The sequence below is a fragment of the Bubalus kerabau genome, chromosome 6, assembly GCF_029407905.1.
Source record: "Bubalus kerabau isolate K-KA32 ecotype Philippines breed swamp buffalo chromosome 6, PCC_UOA_SB_1v2, whole genome shotgun sequence".
Taxonomy (NCBI): domain Eukaryota; kingdom Metazoa; phylum Chordata; class Mammalia; order Artiodactyla; family Bovidae; genus Bubalus; species Bubalus kerabau.
This window is the reverse complement of record NC_073629.1, coordinates 52,422,308-52,446,089: the sequence shown is the minus strand read 5'-3', so window position 1 is coordinate 52,446,089 and position 23,782 is coordinate 52,422,308. Positions and strand designations below refer to the sequence as shown.

At 40.3% G+C, this 23,782-nt stretch overlaps 1 protein-coding gene across 7 annotated transcripts in view; it reads right to left on the bottom strand.

Moving 5' to 3' along the window:
- The window catches only part of TGFBR3 (transforming growth factor beta receptor 3), a 207,967-nt gene that overhangs the window by 125,376 nt on the left and 58,809 nt on the right, over positions 1-23,782 (bottom strand). For 2 of the 7 annotated variants that reach the window (XM_055585174.1, XM_055585176.1), the window contains exon 1: positions 1,850-2,869. The exons of 4 other annotated variants lie outside the window; for them this stretch is intronic. In XM_055585174.1, coding sequence (XP_055441149.1) covers positions 1,850-1,928 — 79 coding nt within the window. In that variant the 5' untranslated portion in view covers positions 1,929-2,869. Of the gene's footprint in view, positions 1-1,849; positions 2,871-23,782 lie in introns of those variants that run through there. One more of the 7 variants, XM_055585175.1, reaches the window with a different exon arrangement.

Genomic DNA, 23,782 nt, shown 5'->3' with positions numbered 1-23,782 from the left:
AAAATCAACAAGAATATCCCCTCTCATCACTCATTTTCAACATTATACTGGAAGTGCTAGCTAATGCTAATGTATGGCCATGTGATGAAATTCTGGCTAGATATAGCCTGAGGTGATATATACAATTTCTCAGAAGTTTCTTAAGGAAGGAAGGAGTTGTGCTCTTCTGACCTCTCCTCCTTCCTGCTAGCTGGAATACAGACTGTGATGGACAGAGCTAAAACAGCCATCTTGGGCCATAAGATGGTAGCAACGTGGTGAGTCTAACAAAGCATTAAGACAGATGTTGCCTGGGTCACTGATGAACGTGGCGCTGTTGCTTCAGCTCTGGACTGCTTTTTTTTATATGAAATACATGTAGCTTTTCTCTTATTCAAACCAACATTATTTTGAGTTTTCTGCCATTTATAGCTCAACCTACCTTAATTTATATACTGGCTTTATTTTACTTCATCAAAAATACCAACCTTCTTCCCACCAGAGCCTGCATGTACAAAGTTTCTTTCAGCAACACTTTCCCCACCATTCTTATCACTTACCCCTGCCTTGGTGTGATGAACCCCTATTCATTCTTCAGATCTCTCAAGGAAGCTTCTCTTAGCTCTTTTACATTAGATATACATTTTTTGGTACTCTCATGGTACTATTTCTCTTCACTGCATTTCATGTGGTTCAGTTCAGTCACTCAGTCATGTTTGACTCTTTGCGACCTGCAGCATGCCAGGCTTCCCTGTCCATCACCAAATCCCACAGCTTGCTCAAATTCATGTCCATCGAGCCAGTGATGCCATCTGACCATCACATCTTCTGTTTTCCCCTTCTCCTCCCACCCTCAATCTTTCCCAGCATCAGGGTCTTTTCCAATGAGACAGTTCTTCGCATCAGGTGGCCAAAGTATTGGAGTTTCAGCTTCAGCATCAGTCCTTCCAGTGAATATTCAGGACTGATTTCCTTTAGGATGGACTGGTTGGATCTCCTTGCTGTCCAAGGGACTCTCAAGAGTCTTTTCCTACATCACAGTTCAAAAGCATCAATTCTTCAGCGCTCAGCTTTCTTTATAGTCCAACTTTCATATCCATACATGACTACTGGAAAAACCAAAGCTTTGACTAGATGGACCTTTGTCAGCAAAGTAATCTCTCTGCTTTTTAATATGCTGTCTAGGTTAGTCATAGTGTTTCTTCCAAGAAGCAAGCAACATTTCTTTGTGCAATTATCTGTTTAACACCTGCATACATTCTAGGACTACAAATACCACTAAAATGTGGAATCCAATCATTCTGTTTCCACTGTATCCCTTATATGAGCATAATGTCTATCACATAGTATGCATTCAAATATTAATGAGGAAGGGGACAGGAGAGGAAAAGGGAAAGAACAATGAGGTGATCCATGCACAAAGGATCATATCAAATAGGAGACTCTATCTTAGCGTCTTTCTTTGACTCTTTACCTAGTAGCCACAGCTCGTCTTTTTTAATTTTTGTTTTGTATTGGGGTATAGCTGATTAACAATGTTGTGATAGTTTCAAGAAAACAGTGAAGGGACTCAGTCACACATATACATGTATCCATTCTCCCCCAACTCCCCTCTCATCCAGGCTGCCACATAACATTGAGCAGAGTTCCACCTGCTGCCCAGGAGGTCCTTGTTGGTTATCCATTTTAAATACAGCAGCGCGGATGGACATGTCCATCCCAAACCCCCTAATCATCCCTTCCCCCGCAAAGCTTCAATCTTATGCTAAAGGGGAAAAAAAATTGAGCAGAACATTTTTGGTTGCTAAGAATCAAGTCCCCATCAGGGCTTCCCCACCCTCAAATGTCACAGAAGACAGGAAACGCAAACCTGTTTTCGTCCTCTCTTCCCCAACATGCTCTGGCAAGACACTTCTCTCCAAGAAGACATAACAATCTCCGCTTCCCATCAGCAAGGCACACCCCCAGCCTCATCCTGCCACTTCCTGAATCAGCCTCCAGGCCTTCCTGCCCCTCTCCTGCAGCCACAGCCTGCCTCCAGCAACTGGTTTTCCATCCTTCCCCATCAGGCTGCCCACATGATGGCAGACTCATCTCCAGTTAGAAGAGTTTCCACCTGGGAAGCGCTAATTCCCTCCCCAGACTCCACCACGTGAGCCTGGAGTAGGAAGGTGGCCATGATTCTCACATGACCACCACGGGGCCCAAGCACAGCACCTCACAGTCACAAAGGCTCAGAAACCAGGAAAACATGCTCCGAAACCCTGTCTGACTCACATGCTCACTTTTGCGGTGACCCGTGAGCTCTGCTACTGTCAGCTCTCAGTGACTGCCTCAGAGGGCTGGCAGTTTCTCTTGCGGCCACTGCTAGAAACCCACAGCCCTTCCCTCCCTGAGCCATCTCTTCCCCAAAGCCCAAGTGAGCAAGTGAGCACATGCCCTAGTGGTGCTGCTGAGCGGCTCACCAAAAGCTACCTTACTGCAGTGAGAACCAACAGGGCACAGATCACAGCAGAAAGAAGTGCTGTTCATAAACAACAATCCTGTTAAGCTTGCACTGTACTTTATAGTTAAAAGACATTTTATGGAAATTCTATAACGTGGGTAGAACAGATATCATTCCCACTGTAAGTATATTGCTGTAAGCCACAGAGCTGGGTGCAGATTTCGGTGAAGTGCTTCCTGAGAGTAACACACCCCCAGAGATGCTTCTGCCTGTTGCCTCCCAATCTGGGTATTTCTGTTTCTTCCGGACATCTAGTACATGGCCCATCCACAAGTCTTTGGGGATAATTTCCAAAAGAATCTAATTAAGCCAGACTCTGTTTTTACTGCTCAGTACCCTCCTGGGCAACCAGGACAGACACACAGCCCCTATTCACCCACGAAATGCTACCTGAACTGAGTAAAAACATTTACGGACCTGAAGGCAACACAGATTCAAGTAAACCCCGTGGTAAGAAACTCCCCAGGTGGCCCAGACCAAGCGGCCTCCATCAGCAGGCAGGGCCCTCTGTGCAGCAGCTGGGCCACCTGGAGCAGTGCTGTGAAGCATATGGTGAGACCCCTCAGCCTCCAGCTCCTGCGATAAGCCAGGGTTTAATTCTTCATATGTAGAGTTATTATGCACCTTCTCGGAGCTGCATGCTGTATACATATAGTTTCTAATCCTCATAGCACAACTGCAAAGATTCTGCTAAAACCCCCACTTAAAACCCCCAGTAGAAACTGGGACTCAGAAAGGTTAAGCGACTTGCCAAAGGTCACACACCACCAGTAAGCAGCAGGGTAGGATTCAAACCCAGTACTCTCAGACTCCAGATCCAAGTTCTTCCCATGACAAGCCACTGCCTGCATCCTCCAGTCCTGCACCTCTGGACGTGATGAACAGGACAGCGTCATGGCCAAACATAAACATAATTCATGTCTGATAAAATAAAATGCAATAAAAGAATTGCTTGGATCACACTTGCAACCTTTCGGTTGACTTAAAAGGCCATATATTTAATGAGAAAGCACAAGCTCATTTCTCATTTTTCCAAATGTCTTCCTCTTTCTCACTAATGCCTGCTTATCTGCACACATGGGAAATGTTCCTAGGTCTGGCTATAACATGAATGTCTAAATTCCCAGTTCCACTTAAAGAAAAAAATGCAAACGGACTCACCCTTTCATTATATCCTTAGCTACAACACAGCATTCCAATCTCGGTTACAGAACCCCCACATCCCCACTGGCTGCAAGCCAGCCCTCAGATTTGACAAAATGCAGACAAAGCATTTGGGAACAGACCCATTTGCTGCACACATTTTAAATTTAATCTGTCCCCAAAGAAATTAATATCACACCTCATGCAACACAGAGTAAAATATTGGGGGTTGGGAAGGGGGAGAGTGATTGTTTGGAGGAAGGGACAGTAAGTAATTTTCACATTTAATAAATGTGATCCTTAAGCATTCTAAATACCAATACATACCAAGTTGACACAAACATCTGGTACCTATTCCACATAATTTCTAACACACTGATTCCCCATATCACCCAGAGTACTAATGAGGAGCGTGTGTTCAGCTGTAATAAAAGTGGTAAAGATGCAGAGGGAATCAGCGGGTAACATTATAGCCTGGGACCAAGACACTGCAGTGGGGAGATTTTATTCCAACAACACCATTGGCTAATAAGGGTTTCTGTTATGGTCCCACAGGGAATTCCACAATGCTGTCAGCTGCGAAGAGGGACAAACTCCCACAGATTGTGGGACTGGGCACTGCAGGATCTATTCTGCCCCTGAGTTAAAAATCCCTTCTACCCCCACAGGATACAAGAATCTGTAAGAAAGGGCACCCAAGGTGATTTTGGTCAAAGGCACAGTCTGGCTCGAATGGAACTTTATGAGAGGGTACGTGACAAGCATCAGGATATGATGCAAAAACAAAGCTCCAAGAAAAAACACCTGGAAGGCTCCAAGCTCATGCAGTGTACACAACATATGTTCGTGTTTATACCTTCTCAAATTACAACTCATTGGAGCTACAGCCCCTTGGGGATGGAGCTGTGGAATGCACCACCATTAAAATTCAAAGAGGGACCTTTCTACCACAGCCCCCACCTGGGTTTTTTCAACAGTAAAACTTGGCTTACAACTAAAGCTTATCCATGATAGGAAAAAGATAGGCAGAAGAGCATATAATTTTCTAAATCCTGTACTATGGATTTCTCAGGAAAAAACAGCCAGTTTTTTTTTTTTTTAAGAGAACAACTCCTCAGGCATATCTTATCATAGTTTCATTCATTCTCCAAGTGAATATCTAAATCCAAACCTTTCTCTTGACAAACTAGCACTCTTCCAAGAAGTCAACCCGCCAACTTCTTGGGCCAAAAGCCAGTGCATAGTTATTTGCACATTGTTGTGTTGAAATCATGGTGCATCTGTGTTGAAGAACTTCCTGTGTTCAAGTTGTGTTTTTAAATATTCAAAAGGAAACTATGGGCAGAGCTTCTTTAAGAATCTAAATTCTCAAAGTGTTGGCAAGTGCCAAGCCATCCATCTAAGCAAAACACCACTATACAACCTAGAAGTATCAGGGGATTTACCCAGCTCTGGGGGGTTGTTTCATTTTGTGTGTGTGTGTGTGTGTGTTTAATAACCTGAAAAGAAAAGGTAGCAGAAGAAGCATGTCCCAGAAGTCACCAATGAGCACTGCAAAGAGTCCTTGCATTAGAGACCAGGAGATCTGAGAGCTGCATTCTAAATCCAGGTCTGCCACTTACAGTTGTTTGACTTTGTCTTTTAGTTTCCCATAATCTCCCTTTCTTTTACATTATGACAGGCTCAATTCATAGATCAAATGAGACCCTATACATGCAGACACTTTACAAATTTCAATTACTGTTAGAAACATAAAGTCCTCTAGGGAGAGGAGAAATAATATGAATGAAAACATTTTCTTCAACTGAAAAAAAAAAGTTTTCTTTATGAACTTTTAGAATGATATTAATAAAATATCCAAGATAAGATGTTCTTATACTACTCCCTAGCCATTACTCCCCAAAAATTATTTCTAAGAACTGCACTAAGAAGATTTAAAATAAAACTATATTCAGTATTAGAGTAAAAATTCCAGTTCTCTGAGCACAATCTGGAAGTACAACTCCAAAAGGTGAGAACAGGTCATGTTTCTGCCTCCAGGAATTCCCACAGTCCAGAATGAGAATAATCAGGCACCATCTTGGCCAACTTTCTTACTGTTTACTTTCCATCGATAAGATGGTACACTTGTTCCTGTTTTTCTGACAAGATCTAAAGGAACCTGGGAATGAAGGGAACATTGGCTACAGAATTCATTTATGAGGAGATTAGAATTTATGGAATGTTATTGCCTAAATGGTTCAGCCCAGGGACCAAGACAAATTGAAGATTTGGAGGATAGAAGAAAACGGAATGTGTTTCCTCCTACTGTGTTTTTGAGATACACAAAATAATTTAAGTATACTTCTTTATTTAAAGGAAAATAATTGATCTGGAATCAAGATATTAAATTCTATTTAGGCATGCAACCAATAAAAATTATAATTTAATTCCTACTAATGCAATATTTTACAGTAGAGTGAAATTTGCAGGGCCGGAAAGCCACTCCTCATTAACCCTGAGGGATAACATCACCAAATATGTCTCTCAGATTTCGACTTCCACTTAAGATAATTGCTAAACTAATTTTTTTTTAATCTCTAGCAAATTGGTGTCTGATGAGAAAGGAAAAATGGGAGAAATAGAGGTAAAGACATGCACACAAACACAGAATTATAACCTGCTGCAACAGAATTATAACATGCTTCTCAGGGACGGCTGAGCCCTCCGTTAGGGCTGGGGTGCAGGGTCTGGGTTGGTGGCAAGACAAGAAGCTGTAAGTGGGGGGATGGTCAGAAAGGATGGAAGGCGGAAACCACAACTGCTGGGGAGGTGAATCACAGGCTGTAACCACCGGTCCTGATTATAAATAGGAGGCAAGAGATTAAAAAAGGAAAATCTATCAACTATTGGTTTGGCCATGAAAAATATTACTAATTACAGCCACATGTACAAACTGGGCCATGAACTAAAATACGTTGACTTTAAAGATTTTATATATAGACGGGGCACTCAACAATTGGTAGTTAAAGGAATGCAGGAAATGCTTAACAGGAATGCCAAAATTACCAAGCATCAATGATACATCAAATCCAATTACAATACTAAATCATAGTCCTTCCTCTTCAAACAAGGTAGGTCGCTGCTCAGGTGCTTCTGTTAAGAAACAGCTGATAGTTTGCAAAGAAATCTATAAAAATTAATGTGCTCTTTCTCCTTCCACAGTGAAGCTAAAAGGCTCAGGAGTAGAGATGGAGCTGGAATTTCCAGGATTCAGTCAAACAAAGCCATTGACAGGACTTCTCAGTGTAGACGGAGAAACAACAGACCTTCAAAAGACAGATGGATATTTGTGCTAAGCAGCCCTGGACTGGAACCACATTTTCATACCTTACTAAATTCAGAGACTCCATAAGCCTCTTATTACATTTTTTTTTCCTATGGCTAGTAATAGCTTTTAGTTATAAACCTATTGTTTCATTTATCCTAGCTTGTGTCTGGGTGTCTTCTACTTAGCTGGAAACACCATGAAGGCAGGGACCATGTTTCTTTTGCTTACCTTATATCTACCCAAGTGCTTGGCACAGTGCTTAGCATGAGGCAAATGTTCACAAGCACTTTTTGGCTAATGAATTCTTCAGTCAAACACAGTTCTTAGGATTAACTCATTTTTATTATCATTTAACTATAATTATTATTACCAACTCTCCAACTATAGTATATGTCCTAAAAAGGTACTTTTTAACCTGTCTCAACCTCCTTTTGCATTAGGAATCAGAAATAAAGGAACTGTGGGACTATGTATGTCAATTACCTCACTGTCACCCACAGTTGTTGGTAAAAAGACCTTCGCCTCCAGTTCTTTCTGAATTTCAGACATTTCAGACATTCTGAATTTCCATGCTTCTGGTCTTAAATATGCAAAATTAAGGTACCAAGATAGGTCTGATCCAGAATCCCCCAGTTTTAATAAGTTCTATTCCTAGAAAATTCCTGATCCAACCAAAATGCCATGCAAAATATTCCTTTATTATTCATATACTCATCCACTTCTAGAAAGGAAACTGAGGGGCTTGTAATAAAAAAAAAAAAGGAAATATAACAACAACAACAACAAAAAAAATGGGCCCAGAAAACTTAAACTGCCAATCAATTAAAAGTGGCTATTTAAAAAAAAAAAAAAAAAAAAAAAAAACCTTATTGAAGAACTTCAGAAACAACTTTATTTGCACACCAAACCTAATTCTGAGCTTCTCACCAGTCAAGGTTAAAAAAAAAGAAAATGTGACGTTTATAAGATCTCAAAAAAGGAAACAAATCAGTTCTTTGGATAAGAAAATATTCTTCCTAAGTCTGAATTTAAGAGGCTTATAAAGCAAAGATCAGTGATTGCAAGAGTTACTTTACAAACAACATAGGCACATAATTTTTCTTATATAGAAACTAGTGAAAGTCTCTCAGTCATGTCCGACTCTGCAACCCCATGGACTATACAGTCCATTGAATTCTCCAGGCCAGAATACTGGAGGGGGTAGCTTTTCCCTTCTCCACAGGGGATCTTCCCAACCCAGGGATCGAACCCAAGTCTCCCGCATAGCAGGTGGATTCTTTAACAGCTGAGCCACAAAGGAAACCCTTTCTTATATAGCTTCATTACAAATAGAGGAAATACGCTCTATAGTGAATTTCATTCAGGGATCTGGGAATTCTTAATGCACACAAAAACTCCTTTTCTGGAATTGGAAATTTGCTTGGTTCTTTTACTTTTAAATCAATAATTCATATTAATGTAGGTATGAAGGCAAAAAACAAGTGGCATTGGTTTGCTAAAGGTATTTAGGGAATTTTGTAATCTCAGTTTTTAAGACCACATCTTTCTGCATTAGTTGCTCAGTCGTGTTCGACTCTTTGCAACCCCATGGACTGTAGCCTTCCTCTCTCTATGGGATATTCCAGGCAAGAATACTGGAGTGGGTTTCCATTTCCTTCTCCAGGGGATCTTCCTGATCCAGGGATCGAACCCAGATCTCCCACACTGGAGGGCAGATTCTTCACCATCTGAGCCACCAGGGAAGCCCCTACCATGCCATGCAATAAATCAGAAGTTTTGGGTTTTCCTGTTGTAAGCAACTTCTGAAAAGATAAAATCTAAACAGAGTTATCAATTTAACAAAAAGACTAAAAGAGAGGGATTTGATTCAACCATAGTGCATTTAATCTAAAGATAAATATAAAATAATGTTCTGTTGCTTAATAAACTCTCCACATCCTCCCCCAATTTTAAAACTAGGATAAATGAGATACCTGTTCAGAAAAACAGCTACTGAGCATGCTCATGACAAAACTTCACACACAGTAAAGTACTGTAAAACACACAGCTGTATCTGACAAAGCAACCTTTCAAAACAGATGTGTCATATGATGTTTCAAAGCTCAGCTTTTTTTTTTAAGTTTGTCACATTCAATCAAAGCAATTTTTGTTTTCCTGAAATCTGTGTGTTATTTCGGAGAAAACTTTTCTTTGGTGTTTTTCCACTCTGGATCAACTTGCTCCCCTCTTCCTCTCAAGTGAACCTAAGGGAAACTACTCTACCAGAAGGAATTCACCTTTTCTCACGTGGAGACAAATTCTAATACTTTCAAATGGTCAATCTGAAAATAAAATCCTTTGCATGCCAATTCCTAAGACAAAAACAGCTTTGTTTCAAAATCTGCACAGAAAAGTGTACCAAAACTACACTAATCCATTATTTACAGTAGTAATTAATTCCTTCTCTCAGTATTTTATATCATTCCCCCTCCCTTCTTCCCACCTATTGCATCTGGCCCAAAGAACAACCGCACCACCACATCATCAATGCCTCATTTATTCAGCACTGACTAGCAATGAGATAGCCCACATAAGCAAAATCTTCCAAATAACTAGGCTTTACTCCTTTCAAGAAAGAAACTTTACTCATTTCTAAGATAAATCTACCTAAAACATACTGCATACATAATTACTTCCTGGCCATCTTATACATCCTGCTGCTGCTGAGTCGTTTCAGTCGTGTCCAACTTTGTGCAACCCCATAGACAGCAGCCCACCAGGCTCCCCTGTCCCTGGGATTCTCCAGGCAAGAACACTGGAGTGGGTTGCCATTTCCTTCTCCAATGCATGAAAGTGAAAAGTGAAAGTGAAGTCTCTCAGTCATATCCGACTCTTCGCGACCCCATGGACTGCAGCCTACCAGGCTCCTCTGTCCATGGGATTTTCCAGGCAAGAGTACTGGAGTGGGTTGCCATTGCCTTCTCCCTTATACTTCCTAAATATCACTAATTCTTTTTTTATTTCTTGAGGACATAGGGTCATCAGTACAAATACTAATGACAATTTATTAAACTTGGTATGGTGTTTTAGTTTTTACCTCTACACCAAATGGTCCCATATTTCTCTGTTTTATAATTCTGCTTATACTTTTTACACTTCTGTTTCTCTCAGCTCTAGCTGAAAGCCTGTGTCTCTGCCTCAAGCCCATGACTACCATCTTTTATACTTGATTCTAAGTCAGCAAGCTCTGGATGAAGGCCATCCCACTTCCAGAGTAACTTCCATGGCTTTTGACAGCTATTTTCCTGATAACTCACGAAACATATTGGCTTTCTTCATGTGCTCCAGACACACAAGCCTGCTGTAAAACTGACATTGTATAATAATATGAATGACAATATTAACAATATTATAGACAATGACCACACAGATCTAATTTGAATGGCAAGCATCATAAAAAGCAAAGCTTACGCACTAAGAGTGAACCATTGGGAATTTAGCTCTCACAAAAACTGCTAAAAGCCCTACTATCCCATTGCTCTAGGGCTTCAAATTTTATCTTTTCAAGAAGAAGAGAAAGCAAATATATGCTTAGGTCTCATGTGTATTATATAAAGGTCTCATGATAGCTCCTCTTCTGTTCAGTTTTCATGATGAAGAGATATAAAAGCTGCTGCTGCTGCTGCCAAGTCGCTTTAGTTGTGTCCGACTCTGTGCGACCCCATAGACAGCAGCCCACCAGGCTCCGCCATCCCTGGGATTCTCCAAGCAAGAATACTGGAGTGGGTTGCCATTTCCTTCTCCAATGATATAAAACCACACGTCCCCAATTAATCACAATTTTAGCATCATTTGCACATACGTCACTGTCATTCCTCAATGGAACATGTCATCACCATTCCTTCAGGCACCATTAGGGAGATCAGATACTCCTACCAGTGGTCCCTATTACCAGTCAGTACAAACGATCCATGGTATAAATACAGTGCAGGGCAGGCTATGTGCTGGACAGTGCCATTTCACAAAGAAAACACACAACAAAGCCCCTCAGATAGCCTCTCTACAGTACATGGTATCATCCTGCAGCTTTCTAAAATCAAGTCATGACATGACTCTTCCCTACCTTCCCATGTTAGTTGGATTACAGGTCAGACTGAATTCCTTTCAAGACATGCTTACATAAGCAAAGGCATATACTGAGGGCTACTGAAGTTTCAGATTCAGGGAGGCTCACTTTTTAAAGCTTTTTCTGAAATGAAATAGAGTTTCTTTGCTCCTAGAGATAACTCATAATTTATCCTCAATTGCAACCTTTTTTGCTGTAAAAAAGTATAGGAAGTTCCGTGGAAACAATGAATGGAAGTGACCTTTTCATCAAATAAGAACAGGAAACTTTCAGTAGTTTATGGTAAAACCACATATTTGAGCCAAAGTGAAAAATTAAACTAAGCTCTTTTAGCATAACTTTTTATCCTCTCCCATCCAAAACATACACAAACATACAAAACTGACACCCATGACACCAATCTCATCACCAAAATTAGTATTTATAGACTTCAAAAACATATTTCCCCCAAATTACTTAATGAGCCTCTTCAAACAGGCCGACACCAACTTCTTCTATTATTGGGTGGCCAAAATGAGTCATAATAAAACTTTGGAATATTAAAGACAATAAGTGAGGAAATTCCAGAAAATATAAAAACTATTTCAGGGAGCCAAAACAGAACTATATTTATTTTTCTGTCCTAATGCATAGGAATGAATAAACCAGCAAATAAAACAGAAATTCACAAAAGTAAATCTATATCTGGCTGCAGTTCTATAACATAACATCTTCCAAATTTACACCCTCCTCCATACTAGAGAAATGATTTGCTTAAACAAAATTAACTCCCAGCACCACCCCACAAAGTCTAAGAATCTCTGACATACTGAGACAATTTTTAAAACAGGTATTTTTTCTTTTTTTTCAGTCTTTTTAAAATTAAAGTATAGCTGGTTTACAGTGTTGTGTTAGTTTTAGGTTGTACTGCAAACTGATTCACTCAGATAAATATTCATTCTTTTTCAGATTCTTTTCCTATATAGGTTATTACAAAATACTGAGTTGAGGTCCCTGTGCTATACAATAGGTCCTTGCTGTTTATCTATTTAATATACGGTAGTGTGTACATTGTTACTCTCAAACTCCTAAAAACAGGTATTTTTGAATCCATGACATCTAACATGGCAACTGACACATGATAGAGGCTCCATGTATGTTACAGAAAGAAAAGGCTCACATTTAATTCTCCTTCACTTTAGTCTTAGTCCAACCCTGTCTGGTCTATGGCTTTAATTCAACTAATAACCTATCACTTCCTTGAGCTTCAGGTGTTCTCACCTTTAAAGTAAGGATAATACTTGTCCTAGCTAATCTCCAGAACTGTTAGCAAAATAAATGAAAGGGTTTTTTTTTTCCTAATTAAATCAGGACGCTCTATACAAAAACAAAGAGATGACTAACAAAGGTAAGAAAAATCAATGGAATTGAATCTCCTTTCTCCTTACCATCTTATCTTTTCCTTTCAAAAAAGAAGCTCACAACATACAATATGGACATAGAAACATAGGAAACAGAAGGTTGGACTTGGATTTAGAGGACTTGGGCTCTACTCTAAGATCTGTGACTAATAGGCTGCTTGACCCGGGCCATCTTACTTAGTTTCCTTCCCTGTAAACTGGGACTAATACTGCCTATCTTGCCAAAATGAACGAACATAATGGGTAGCAAAGAATTCCATAAGCTTATAATTCTGTAAGAATTCTATAAAGTGAGATATCTATATCATAAATAATGACTTAGATTTGCCTATCAAAGAGTTTGGACTTTAATAGCTCTGTTATAAAATCAACTGACAAGCAAAGAAGCTGACTGTAATCAGACCTCTCCTAAACACCTGGCACCAGAAGGCTAAGCAAAGACAGAAGAGTGTAGAAGCCTTCACAGTGGAAACTCATGTATTTATTACATCAAGAAATGGTGGTGGTGGCAGGGGGGTGCCTTTCCTGGTGGTCCAGTGGCTAAGACTGTGCTCCCAATTCAGGGCGCCAAGGTTCGATCCCTGGTCAGGGAAACTAGATCCCACATGCTGCAACTAAGAGTTCATTTGCCACAACTAAAAGATCCTACATGCCATAACTAAGACCTGACACAGCCAAATAAATAAATATTAAAAAAAAAAAAAGAAAAGAAAGAAATGAGGGCTTTAGAAATTGGAACTTAGAGCAAAGAACTGGATTTGAACCCCTCTGAGTCCACTTAAACTTGCGAACTGAGATATCAGGTCAGAATGTCTCCATTCTTAGTTAAGACAGAGGCAGGCAAACCTTAATTCTACATGTGGATGCCCAGTGTTTCAGAATAAACAGCAGCTCATGCAAAGAGCAACAGAAAGAGAGTAAGAGGAGAAAACAGATCAACAAACTACAACAGATTGGTCTCTTGGTAATTAAAAAAAGAAAAGAACCTTTCTCTAAGTTCAACTCAAAGCTGAATTCCTATTGAGGAACTACTGGAAGCTAAAGCCTCCATGCATATAATTTAAATTTGAGGCTGGTCTTCGAGAACACATTTGACAAAGATTATCAAAAGATCAATTTTTCTTCTCTACTCATTTTTCTCAATTATTTTTCATACTTAACCCTTTGAGCTTCACTTATCACTCCTGCTTTCTCAACTGCCAAAAGCAAATAGGTATCAGTTTGGACTTACAGACAGTGTCTAACATATTCTTTTATATCTTTTTAAAAAATATTTTGCTTATGTCATTGAGTGAACAGCAAACATCCATACAGTCAACAACATGGGCTGGTGCACAGCAGTGATGTTGCAATTACTTCTGACAGTGATGAGATAATGCTGGATACTTTCTGAACTCCCAAATGTTCACTTAAATTGAACACACCACCTATTTCAGTTGTGGGGTCTCTTCATCTTTATGGGATTGTATTTTGGAAACCACTAGAGATCATGGTTCCCATCTATGGGCCACAATTGAAACTTTAGACTCAAGCTATAAGTGTTAACATTCAAGTATAACTTTACTTAGTATGCGCACATCACAAGCAAAATGAAGCATTAAGAAATTTAGTTACATACATTCTTTCCTATCTCTTTATATAAGCAGAATAAAAAGACTTACTTTACTTTTTCCCCCTAAATTAATACAGGATTTCAACTAGATTAGGATATGATTATTTTCAATCATTGTTTAGTCGCTAAGTCATGTCCAATTCTTCTACGACCCCATGGACTGTTACCCACCAGGCTCCTTTGTCCATGGGATTTCCCAGGCAAGAATACTGAAGTGGGTTGTCATTTTCTCCTCTGGAGGATCTTCCCGACCCAGGGATCAAACCCAGGTCTTCTGCATTGCAGGCGGCTTCTCTACCACCAAGCACCAGTAATTACACTCATATAATGGATATTCCTATTAAAGAAAACATATTCATGTTCCCACATATGAAGCCATCTAATCCCTGATTACCTTATCATTTATATCTTTGCAACTACACATCTGACAAAATCAAACTGGCCCTAAATAATGAGAATCACTGACCTCACTAAATACTCAAAAACCCAGTATATGAAATAACTCTAGTTATGTACTTTCTGTGAGAATAATAAGAGGGGTGGTAGGAGAGGAAATTGGATGAAGACAAAAGGTACAAACTTCTAGTTACAAGATACATAAGAACTATGATGTTATCTATAATATGATTAATATAGTTTACACTGTTGTATATGTGAAGGTTGAGAGTAAATTTCATCACAAGAAAAAAATTTTTTTCGTTTTCTTTTATTTTGTGTCTTTATAAAATGATGGATGTTCACTAAACATTGTGGTAATCGCTTCCTGATATATTTAAGTCAAATCATTATGCTGTATACTTTAAACTTACACAGCACTGTATGTCAACTTATATCTCAATAAAATTGGAAGAGGAAAAAAAAGTGCCATCTATTAAAGTGAAAAAATAAAAAGAACAATAACTTTTACCTCTGTCTTAGGTTTTGGACTCTGGCCTAATCAAAAAAAGGTACCATGAGGCCTAACTCCAGCTAATATTAGTAACGCTAACACAAGTCCTAACCATCTGACAATATTTTTACACACAAAGCATCATAAAGAACATACTGTCCAAAAAGCATGGAACTTGTGCTCTTTCCAAGGTCTGTATTTGACAATCAGAAGAGGATTGCAGATTTTAACACAGTGTAATAAATGAGATGCAATCCCCTCTTCATGACAAGGTCATTTGCAAAAGAACAGTCTGACCTTGGCAGAGTTCTCAGAGGTTTAGACAAAAAGGAACTGCAAGAAGTTTTTTGTTTGTTTATTTTCAAATACCACCTGTTTTAAATCACCCCCTTGATTTTTAAGCCGGAAAGGACGCAAATGTCTGAGTTACTATAGTCACCTTCCTCCCATTGCTTTTAACAACCTATAAAGCAATCCCTGAGGACACCAAACTTACACTGCCCTGGCCTTGCCAGGACAAATGCTGGCCCATATATTCCAGCAAGGCTATGAGTATTCTGAAGGTCAAACAAAATATGGGATTATGTCCAACCAGAAAGGAAGTCTGTGCTTTCTGGAAGCACCAGCTTAGCCTTGACTTGGTGTGCTATGAGGCAAGTAAACCAAGAGCTGGAAACAGCCTTCAGTTTTAATCAGTATTTTCTGAAGGATGCTACTGATAACAGGGAAAAAAATCTGAATGTACTTGATGTTTACATCTTCCTCTACCTTGGCTTCTCTCCTTTTACAGATGCATATATGAATGTTCAAAATAATACTTTACTAACAAATCTTTCAACTTAAACTATTATTAAACTATTAATACATTTGGATATCTGCACCATTCATGAAAAAGACTTGAAACATCACTTAGGCTTTTTTCCCCTATTTACCAAGTACTAAGTTTCTACAAGTCCATCCTACAGTAAAGAGTGATAAAGATGCTAAAATGAGAAAATAAGAAAGGGGATGCGGAGCAGAAAGCCTTTTGCTGTCTACTTTTTATAAAGGACTGCTGCTAAGTCACTTCAGTCGTGTCTGACTCTGTGCGACCCCATAGACAGCAGCCCACCAGGCTTCCCTGTCCCTAGGATTCTCCAGGCAAGAACACTGGAGTGGGTTGCTATTTCCTTCTCCAATGCATGAAAGTGAAAAGTGAAAGGGAAGTCGCTCAGTCGTGTCTGACTCTGTGAGACCCCATGGACTGCCGCCTACGAGGCTCCTCCATCCATGGGATTTTCCAGGCAAGAGTACTGGAGTGGGGTGCCATTGCCTTCTCCATTTATAAAGGACAAATGCTATTTGTTTTCAAGCACTAACACCTACGAGCAGTGGCAACTGGCATACCTGGCCACAAACATAATCCTATCTTTCTTTGGCACACTGAAACAGAAAGAAATTTCAGGGGCTTCCCTGGTGTTCAGCGGCTAAGACTTCGTCTTGCAGTACAGGGGACACTGGATCAATTCCTGGTCTGGGAAGATCCCACATGCCTCGTAGTAACTAAGCCCGTGAGCCACAACTATTGAGCCAGTGCTCTAGAGTCCAAGAGCTGCAACTACTGAGCCCATGAGCTACAGCTACTGAAGCCCATGTGCCTAGAACCCATGCTCTGTAACAAGAGAAACCACGACAATGAGAAGCCTGTGTATTGCAACAAAGAGTAGACACCTCTTGCTGCAAGAGAAAGCCTGCATGCAACAACAAAGATTCACCACAGCCAGAAAATAAATAAATAAATCCTTCTTTAAAAAAAAAAAAAGGAATTTCAACTGTTTTTTTTTTCAGAGGAGGAAACTGAGACCCAGAGAAATTAAAAGACAGTTTCACTTGGCAGTCAGCTTCTATCAAAACAGAGTCCCACTTTCTCCTAGGGTCTGATCATCCAAAAGGCCACTTGTTTTCCCAGCTCTGGGACCTAATTTTTACTCCCCACCATCTAAAAGCCATCTGGCCTTTACAACCACCTCAGTGGTCTTCACGGCCTCTAAGAAACCTCTTTCACTAGACATTTCCTCTGGATTCCTACAGCAAGCTGCTGCTGGTGCTGCTGCTGCTGCTAAGTCACTTCAGTCGTGTCCAACTCTGTGCGACCCCATAGATGGCAGCCCACCAGGCTCCACCGTCCCTGGGATTCTCCAGGCAAGAACACTGGAGTGGGTTGCCATTTCCTTCTCCAATGCATGAAAGTGAAAAGTGAAAGTGAAGCCACTCAGTCGTGTCCGACCCTCAGCAACCCCACGGACTGCAGCTCCTCTGTCCATGGGATTTTCCAGGCAAGAGTACTGGAGTGGGGTGCCATTGCCTTCTCTGACAGCAAGCTGCTTCTTCCCAGATGGGCACACATCATCACAGCAAGCTGCAGCACTGAGCATTTCTTCGTGATTGCCCCAGTATTTAACTATATTAAAGTCAGAAAATTGATCTAACTTATCTAATCCTCCACAGCACACAGACACGGCCTCAAACATAATCAGCATACAATAAATACTTGTTAAGTGGAACTACTTGATTAATGAATAAAAGTGACATTTCCAAGATTCCACAGCAAGTGGGCAGCAGCAGCAAAAATAAAACTAGTGCTTCATGATGACCAAATACAGCTTGTACCACCCCGCCGTGAAAATCCATGACTGCGTTTGTATTTACATGTGTGGTGAGGTGTGTACCATGTTGCACACACACATGCAAGTCTTCACAACCCAGCAAAGAACAGTGAGATTTTTCACCATTGATTCAGTTTTGATTTTTTTTTTAAATAAATGTCCCCACAGTCTGAGCTGCTATCTGATATTTTCGCTTTTCACTATTAAGATTATTTTTAAACCAGATCATTTCCTCTTTTTTCCCTTTTTTTTAAAAGGAAAGTTTAGGACAGCGGGAAAACTGCTGAGCTGAGACACAAAGTAAAGCTGACTCCGCGCATGCCTCATTGTTTTCTATTTTCATTCCAGCACAGTTGTGGCTGGAAACCAATGTTTCGGATTCCTGGTGGACCCGAGTCCCTGGTATTTCAAACCATTATATTTTCACACTACACAGAGAGGTGTGAGACTATGTTTCCTCATATATATCATGTATCTTTAGGGAAGTAAACCAAAATATGTGTTTGAGGAAAGGAGGGGAAAAAGTGGACCAAGGGATTGTTCAGAGACGTAATTCCACATCCACAAGTGGGACCTTTCGTGGCTGTGTTTTGGAGGTGGGAGGCTGAATGTAAACACTGACTACATTTGTGCTTTTGACTTTTATACACATACTGCATCACCACTTACTTGACTATGTGTCTGTTAAAAATGCTGACACATTCATTCTAAGAATGTCATTTACTCTATTATGGGTTTGTGTTCTGTTATATTGTGCTTCGTTTTCAGACTTCTGAGTTTTCTTCCTCAAATAACTCTGATGACATATTTTTGATTTTTTTTCATTGCCAACAGGCTTGATGGACACAAGTCACTTTGCCAGAGAACAGAACTGATTCCCCTAACCCAAACTGCTCAAATTCTACCTCTGTACTTCAGGGGACCTGCAAACACAGGGTCTAGGAAGAGCTTGAAACTACCCTTCAACCCTGACCATCACCTCACTCTAGTCCCTATAAAAGGGGCCACTTCTCAAGGAGCCAAGCCATCCCACAGGCTGAAAATAACCCTTTGATCTATATAGAAATTAAAACTCAAAGGAAGTTGAGACAATTCATCCACTGAAGGCCGTTCTCCAGTTGGGAGAGGGCCTCCAGGAGTCGGCTACATTTAAGCACACAGCTTTTCCTGGTGGTGATTTATTTTTCTCAGCATGATAGTAAATCCACAGCTCACAATAGCAGGACATTGCTGTCAGAGCACCAAGGCCTCTTAGGAGTACCCCCTGAAGTCATGAATATCACCTCCAAGCCTGATGACAGGGCCAGAGGTTTCCCCACCAACTCCAACCCCTAATCTAGAGATGCTTGTTCTTCCTTGTTCTCTTCATGCTATAACTACATTATTTCAGAGACATTTTACCTTCTATAATCTTTCTCCTTTCAAGTCTCTTAGGAGGGAATGGACTAGCTTCAGAACAATGGGAAAACAGACATGGAATTGGTAATCAGAAGATGAGGGTGCAAATTTGAACTGGTTTCTTTTAAAGCCATGTCACTTTTTTGCAAGTCACAATCTTTCTAAGTTTTAGTTTCAGAAAATAGTAAATAGTAGTACATTTTTCATGGAGTTAATAAAAGATTTTAGTGAGATAACACATAAGAACATACCAAGCACTTGTGGAAAAGGAAATGGCAACCCAATCCAGTATTCTTGCCTGGAGAATCCTGTGGACAGAGGAGCCTGGTGGGCTGCTGTCCATAGGGTCACATAGAGTCGGACACAATTGAAGCAACTTAGCATGCATGCATGCATTGGAGAAGGAAATGGCAACCCACTCCAGTATTCTTGCCTGGAGAATCCCAGGGACGGAGGAGCCTGCAGGGCTGCCATCTATGGGGTCACACAGAGTCAGACACAACTGAAGCGACTTAGCAGCAGCAGCAGCAGCAAGCACTTGTTAAAAGTTTACTAAATTTTGCCTATAAAATGATGATAATGCTCAATTAATACTTTCAAAGAGTTGATCATTCAATTTAAAAAGGCCAATAGGAACATTTTGAACCTGTTACAACCTTCTCAGATAGGGTTGGGGAACAACTGAAGTACCCAACACCCCTGTAAAGGCATTATACCATAACTGTAATGAGATCACACCAATAACAATTGGTATAATTGTAAATACACCAGAGACATACTAGAAATAATGTAAACATTCATGAGGGTACATCTGTACCATGAAATACATATGCTGCAGTTAAAATAGTCTATTAGTACTGATAAAATATCTTAATGTCATATTGTTAAATTTCTATAAAAACTGGAAAAAAAAATGCAAAGAATGAGAGAATTTATTAACTCCCTAGAGATTTCCCTGGAGGTCCAGCAGCTAATACTCTGTGAAGCCTGGGTTCCATTCCCGGTCAGGGAATGAAATCCCACATGTACAACTAAAGATCCTGCATGCCACAATGAAGATCGAACATCCTGCACACCTCAATTAAGACCAGGCATAGCCAAATAAATAAATACATAATATTTTAATTAATTAATTTAATTAAAAAGAACACAGATTTGGGGCCAGACTGCTAGCCCTATGACTTACTGGCTGTGTAAGAACCATGCAGTATCATTACTAGTACTAGCATTGTTTGAAAGTGTTAGTCGCTCAGTTGTGTCTCTTTGCGACTCCATGGATTGTAGCCCTCCAGGCTCCTCTGTCCATGGGATTCTCCAGGCAAGAATACTCAAGTAGGGAGTCATTCCCTTCGCCAGGGGATCTTCCCAACCCAGGAATTGAACCTGGGTCTCCTGCACTGCAGGCAGATTCTTTACCATCTGAGCCACCAGGGAGGCCCTATTAGCATTAGCATTAGTATCCACATTCCAGCCACAAGAAAGAGCACCAGCAAACACCTACAGGTAAGAAACAGTGCAGTAGTGTGGACACTATAAAACAATTTAGTGTCTTTGGAATATGAATTAAGAGAAAAATACATGAAAGAGATGAGGCCAGAAAGGTGGAAAGGGTCAAAGGTTACTCAGTCTTCTTACCTAACAGAGCGTTTCTGAAAATGCAATTATTTTTTTTCAATTGATGAACAAATACTGAGATACCACTTGACATCCACTTGGATGGTTATAATGAAAAACCAAATAATAACAAGGGTTGGCCAGGATGTGGAGAAACTGGAACCCTCAAATATTGTTGTGAGGAATGAAAAATAGCACATTTTGGAAAACAGTTTGACAGTTCCTCAAAAGGTTTAACATAGAGTTACCATATGATCCAGCTATTCCTAAGTATATACATACCAAAGGGAAATAAAAACATATGTTCACACAAAAACTTGTACACAAATGTGCACAGCAGCATTATTCATAATAGCCAGAAACTAGAAACAATACAAATGTTCATTATCTGATGATAGATTAATGAAATGTTGTATATACATACAACAGAATATGATTTGGCCATAAAAAAGGGATGAAATACTGATACATGATAAATCTTGAAAACATGCTAAGTAAAAAGAAGCCAAACACAAGAAGTCACATACTGTATGGTTCCACTTTTGTGGGGCGTCCAAAATAGAAACAGAAGGCAGATTAGTGGTTGCCAGGTCTGGGGGAAGGTGAGAGTAGGGAGTGATAGTTAATGAGTATGGAGTTACTTCTGGGGGTAATGAAAATGTTCTAAAATTGATTGTGTTGGTGGTTTGACAACTGTGAATATACTAAAAACCATTGAATTATACACTTTAAACAAGTGAATAGTATGGTATGTGAATTACATCTTAATAAAGCTGTTATAAAATAAAGAACAGTAAGATATCAGTGGTCTACTTATTTCAAGGAATGTTTAATAAAAGTTAAATACAATATTCATTGGACGGACTGATGCTGAAGCTTCAATACTTTGGCCATCTGATGCGAAGAGACAACTCATTGGAAAAGCCCCTGATGCTGGGAAAGATTGAGCAAAAGAAGAAGGGAGCAGCAGAGAATGAGATGGTTAGTTAGTATCACCCACTCAATGGACATGAATTTGAGCAAATTCTGGGAGATAGTGAAGGACAGAGGAGCCTGGAGTGATGGAGTCCATGGGGTCGCCAAGAGACTTAGCAACTGAATGACAACAACAAACACAAAGGAATTTGACGCATGCCTTTTCATTCAATGTGTTCAAACCCATACCAAGTCCCCACGATGTGCCAGGTATGGTGACCACAATTATCAAGATAGACTTAGTCTTAAGAAGCTATACTCTAAGAGAGGGAAGATAGGCAGGTCCACATTGTAGCACCACATTAGAGGGCCCCATAGAAGCATGTCTAGGGAACTGAGGGAGCACAGATTAGGGCCAGGACCTTCTCTCTACTACTTTGTCCTTGACCTCTTATTTCTCTGTCAGGGTCCTACTGAATTCACATTTCCTCTATTGCAAGATACCACCATATTTATTTTGGTAGGCCACTGTGGCCAGCAGTGTGATTGACTCTCCAATTTACCGATCTAAGCCAATCACAGCAACTCCATTACTCTTTGCCAGTGACTGGTTCACAGATGGGTGGGGCTAAGTCAATTCAGCCACAGAATGCAAAAAGAGGCATGCTGGGAGTTTAGGGGAAAAGGCTTTCACATTATTAAGAAAGCTGAAGGCAGCATCACTCTTCCTTGAACTACAAACAAGCCCACAACCCTAAATACCTACTGTCAGCGATCCCTACAATCACCAGCAGATCCATCTTGAGTTACAATAACCCTTTGGCCAGGATGATGGAGATAAAACAATGAAATTAGTCAGGTTTCCATTTCTCCTGTCCACTTTAAGATGCTCCTGAAAACACCACCTGATGTTTTTTCTTCCCTTGCTGGTCAGGAAGCACCTACAGAGCAGAGACTAGAAGTGACATCTCTTGTTTCATTTCCTCCCTCAGAATCTAGCACGTAGTCAAGCATTGCAAGTCACATCTTCTGAAAGAACAGAAACAATGAACAGAATTGTAATTCTATTCTTGTTACACTCAAGCCTAGACATTTTAAAAGGCAGAATTTAATAGAAAAATATTTTACCTAAATAAAAGCCTTCCCTATTAAAATAGATGAACACAATTCCCTTTACTGATTCAAGCAAGGACCACATTTCACAAAGGGAAGGTTCCTGTCCTGTCCCCTCGACCACCTCCTGTGTGCCAATGTGGGAAAGTCCTGGGCTTCTGGGGAAGGTAAGCTGCTTGGAATAGGGACCCTGTAGATGTGTTATAAAGTGGCGGACTAATGGCTGGCATTTGATGTGAGGCATCATAGCAACAATCACAACAACAGAACCCGTGGGGCATGTATGGACTGGCGATTACAACATGGAATGGCACTAGTTTCTATTCTCAGCACGTGTTACTGACTTACTGACAAGATGGTTAAACATAAAAAAGGTCCATTATCAGTGGTAACTGGGACAGAGTTCCTGGGCTAGAAGGAATAAGAAAGAAAACTCCAGCAGTAATCCCCAAACCTCCTATGTCTCAATAGTTTCAATCTCCTTCTCCAAACTCTTCTAAAACTGTCATTACCAAAGTAAACTAATTTAAGTTGACTTCCGCTTCCTTTCCCTGGTGTGAAGGCACCAAAGGACGGCAGGAAGAGACACACAAGATCCCAATTATCCTCCTCTTCTTAAGGCTTCTTTGTTTGCTTGCTGCATGAGGTCATTCATTAACTAAGAATAAGTTACTGGTTGTGATAACACAGCCCCTGGCACACAGTAGGTACTTGGAAAATGTTTACTGAATAACTACAGGAAACGAGGAGAAAACATCTGAGTGTGGGACAGGAAGAAACAAAGCCTTGACTCTTCCAGGTTCACTTTTTTAGCCAACCTGTTAACAACAATAATGGTATATGTCATCAAGAAGCTGAAAAGAGCTGGTTCTATAGCTAAGGCTGCTGTCACTCACTGCTTGCTGAATGAATAAATCTATTCAGTTTCTCTGACCCCCATCCAGAATACAAGTGGGTTATGACCAGTGCAGGCACTGACTTCCAACTAACTTGATATTAACCTCACTGGCTAACTGTGAATAGACACTAGAGAAACCTGTTCAACTTCAGACTGTCCAGAACATCATTCTGGTTAATGAAGACTTCGTCTGGTCCAGGGTGCTGGCTTTTCAGCTCAGCCTGAGGTCTGCTGGTGCTGACAGCACGAGTGCAG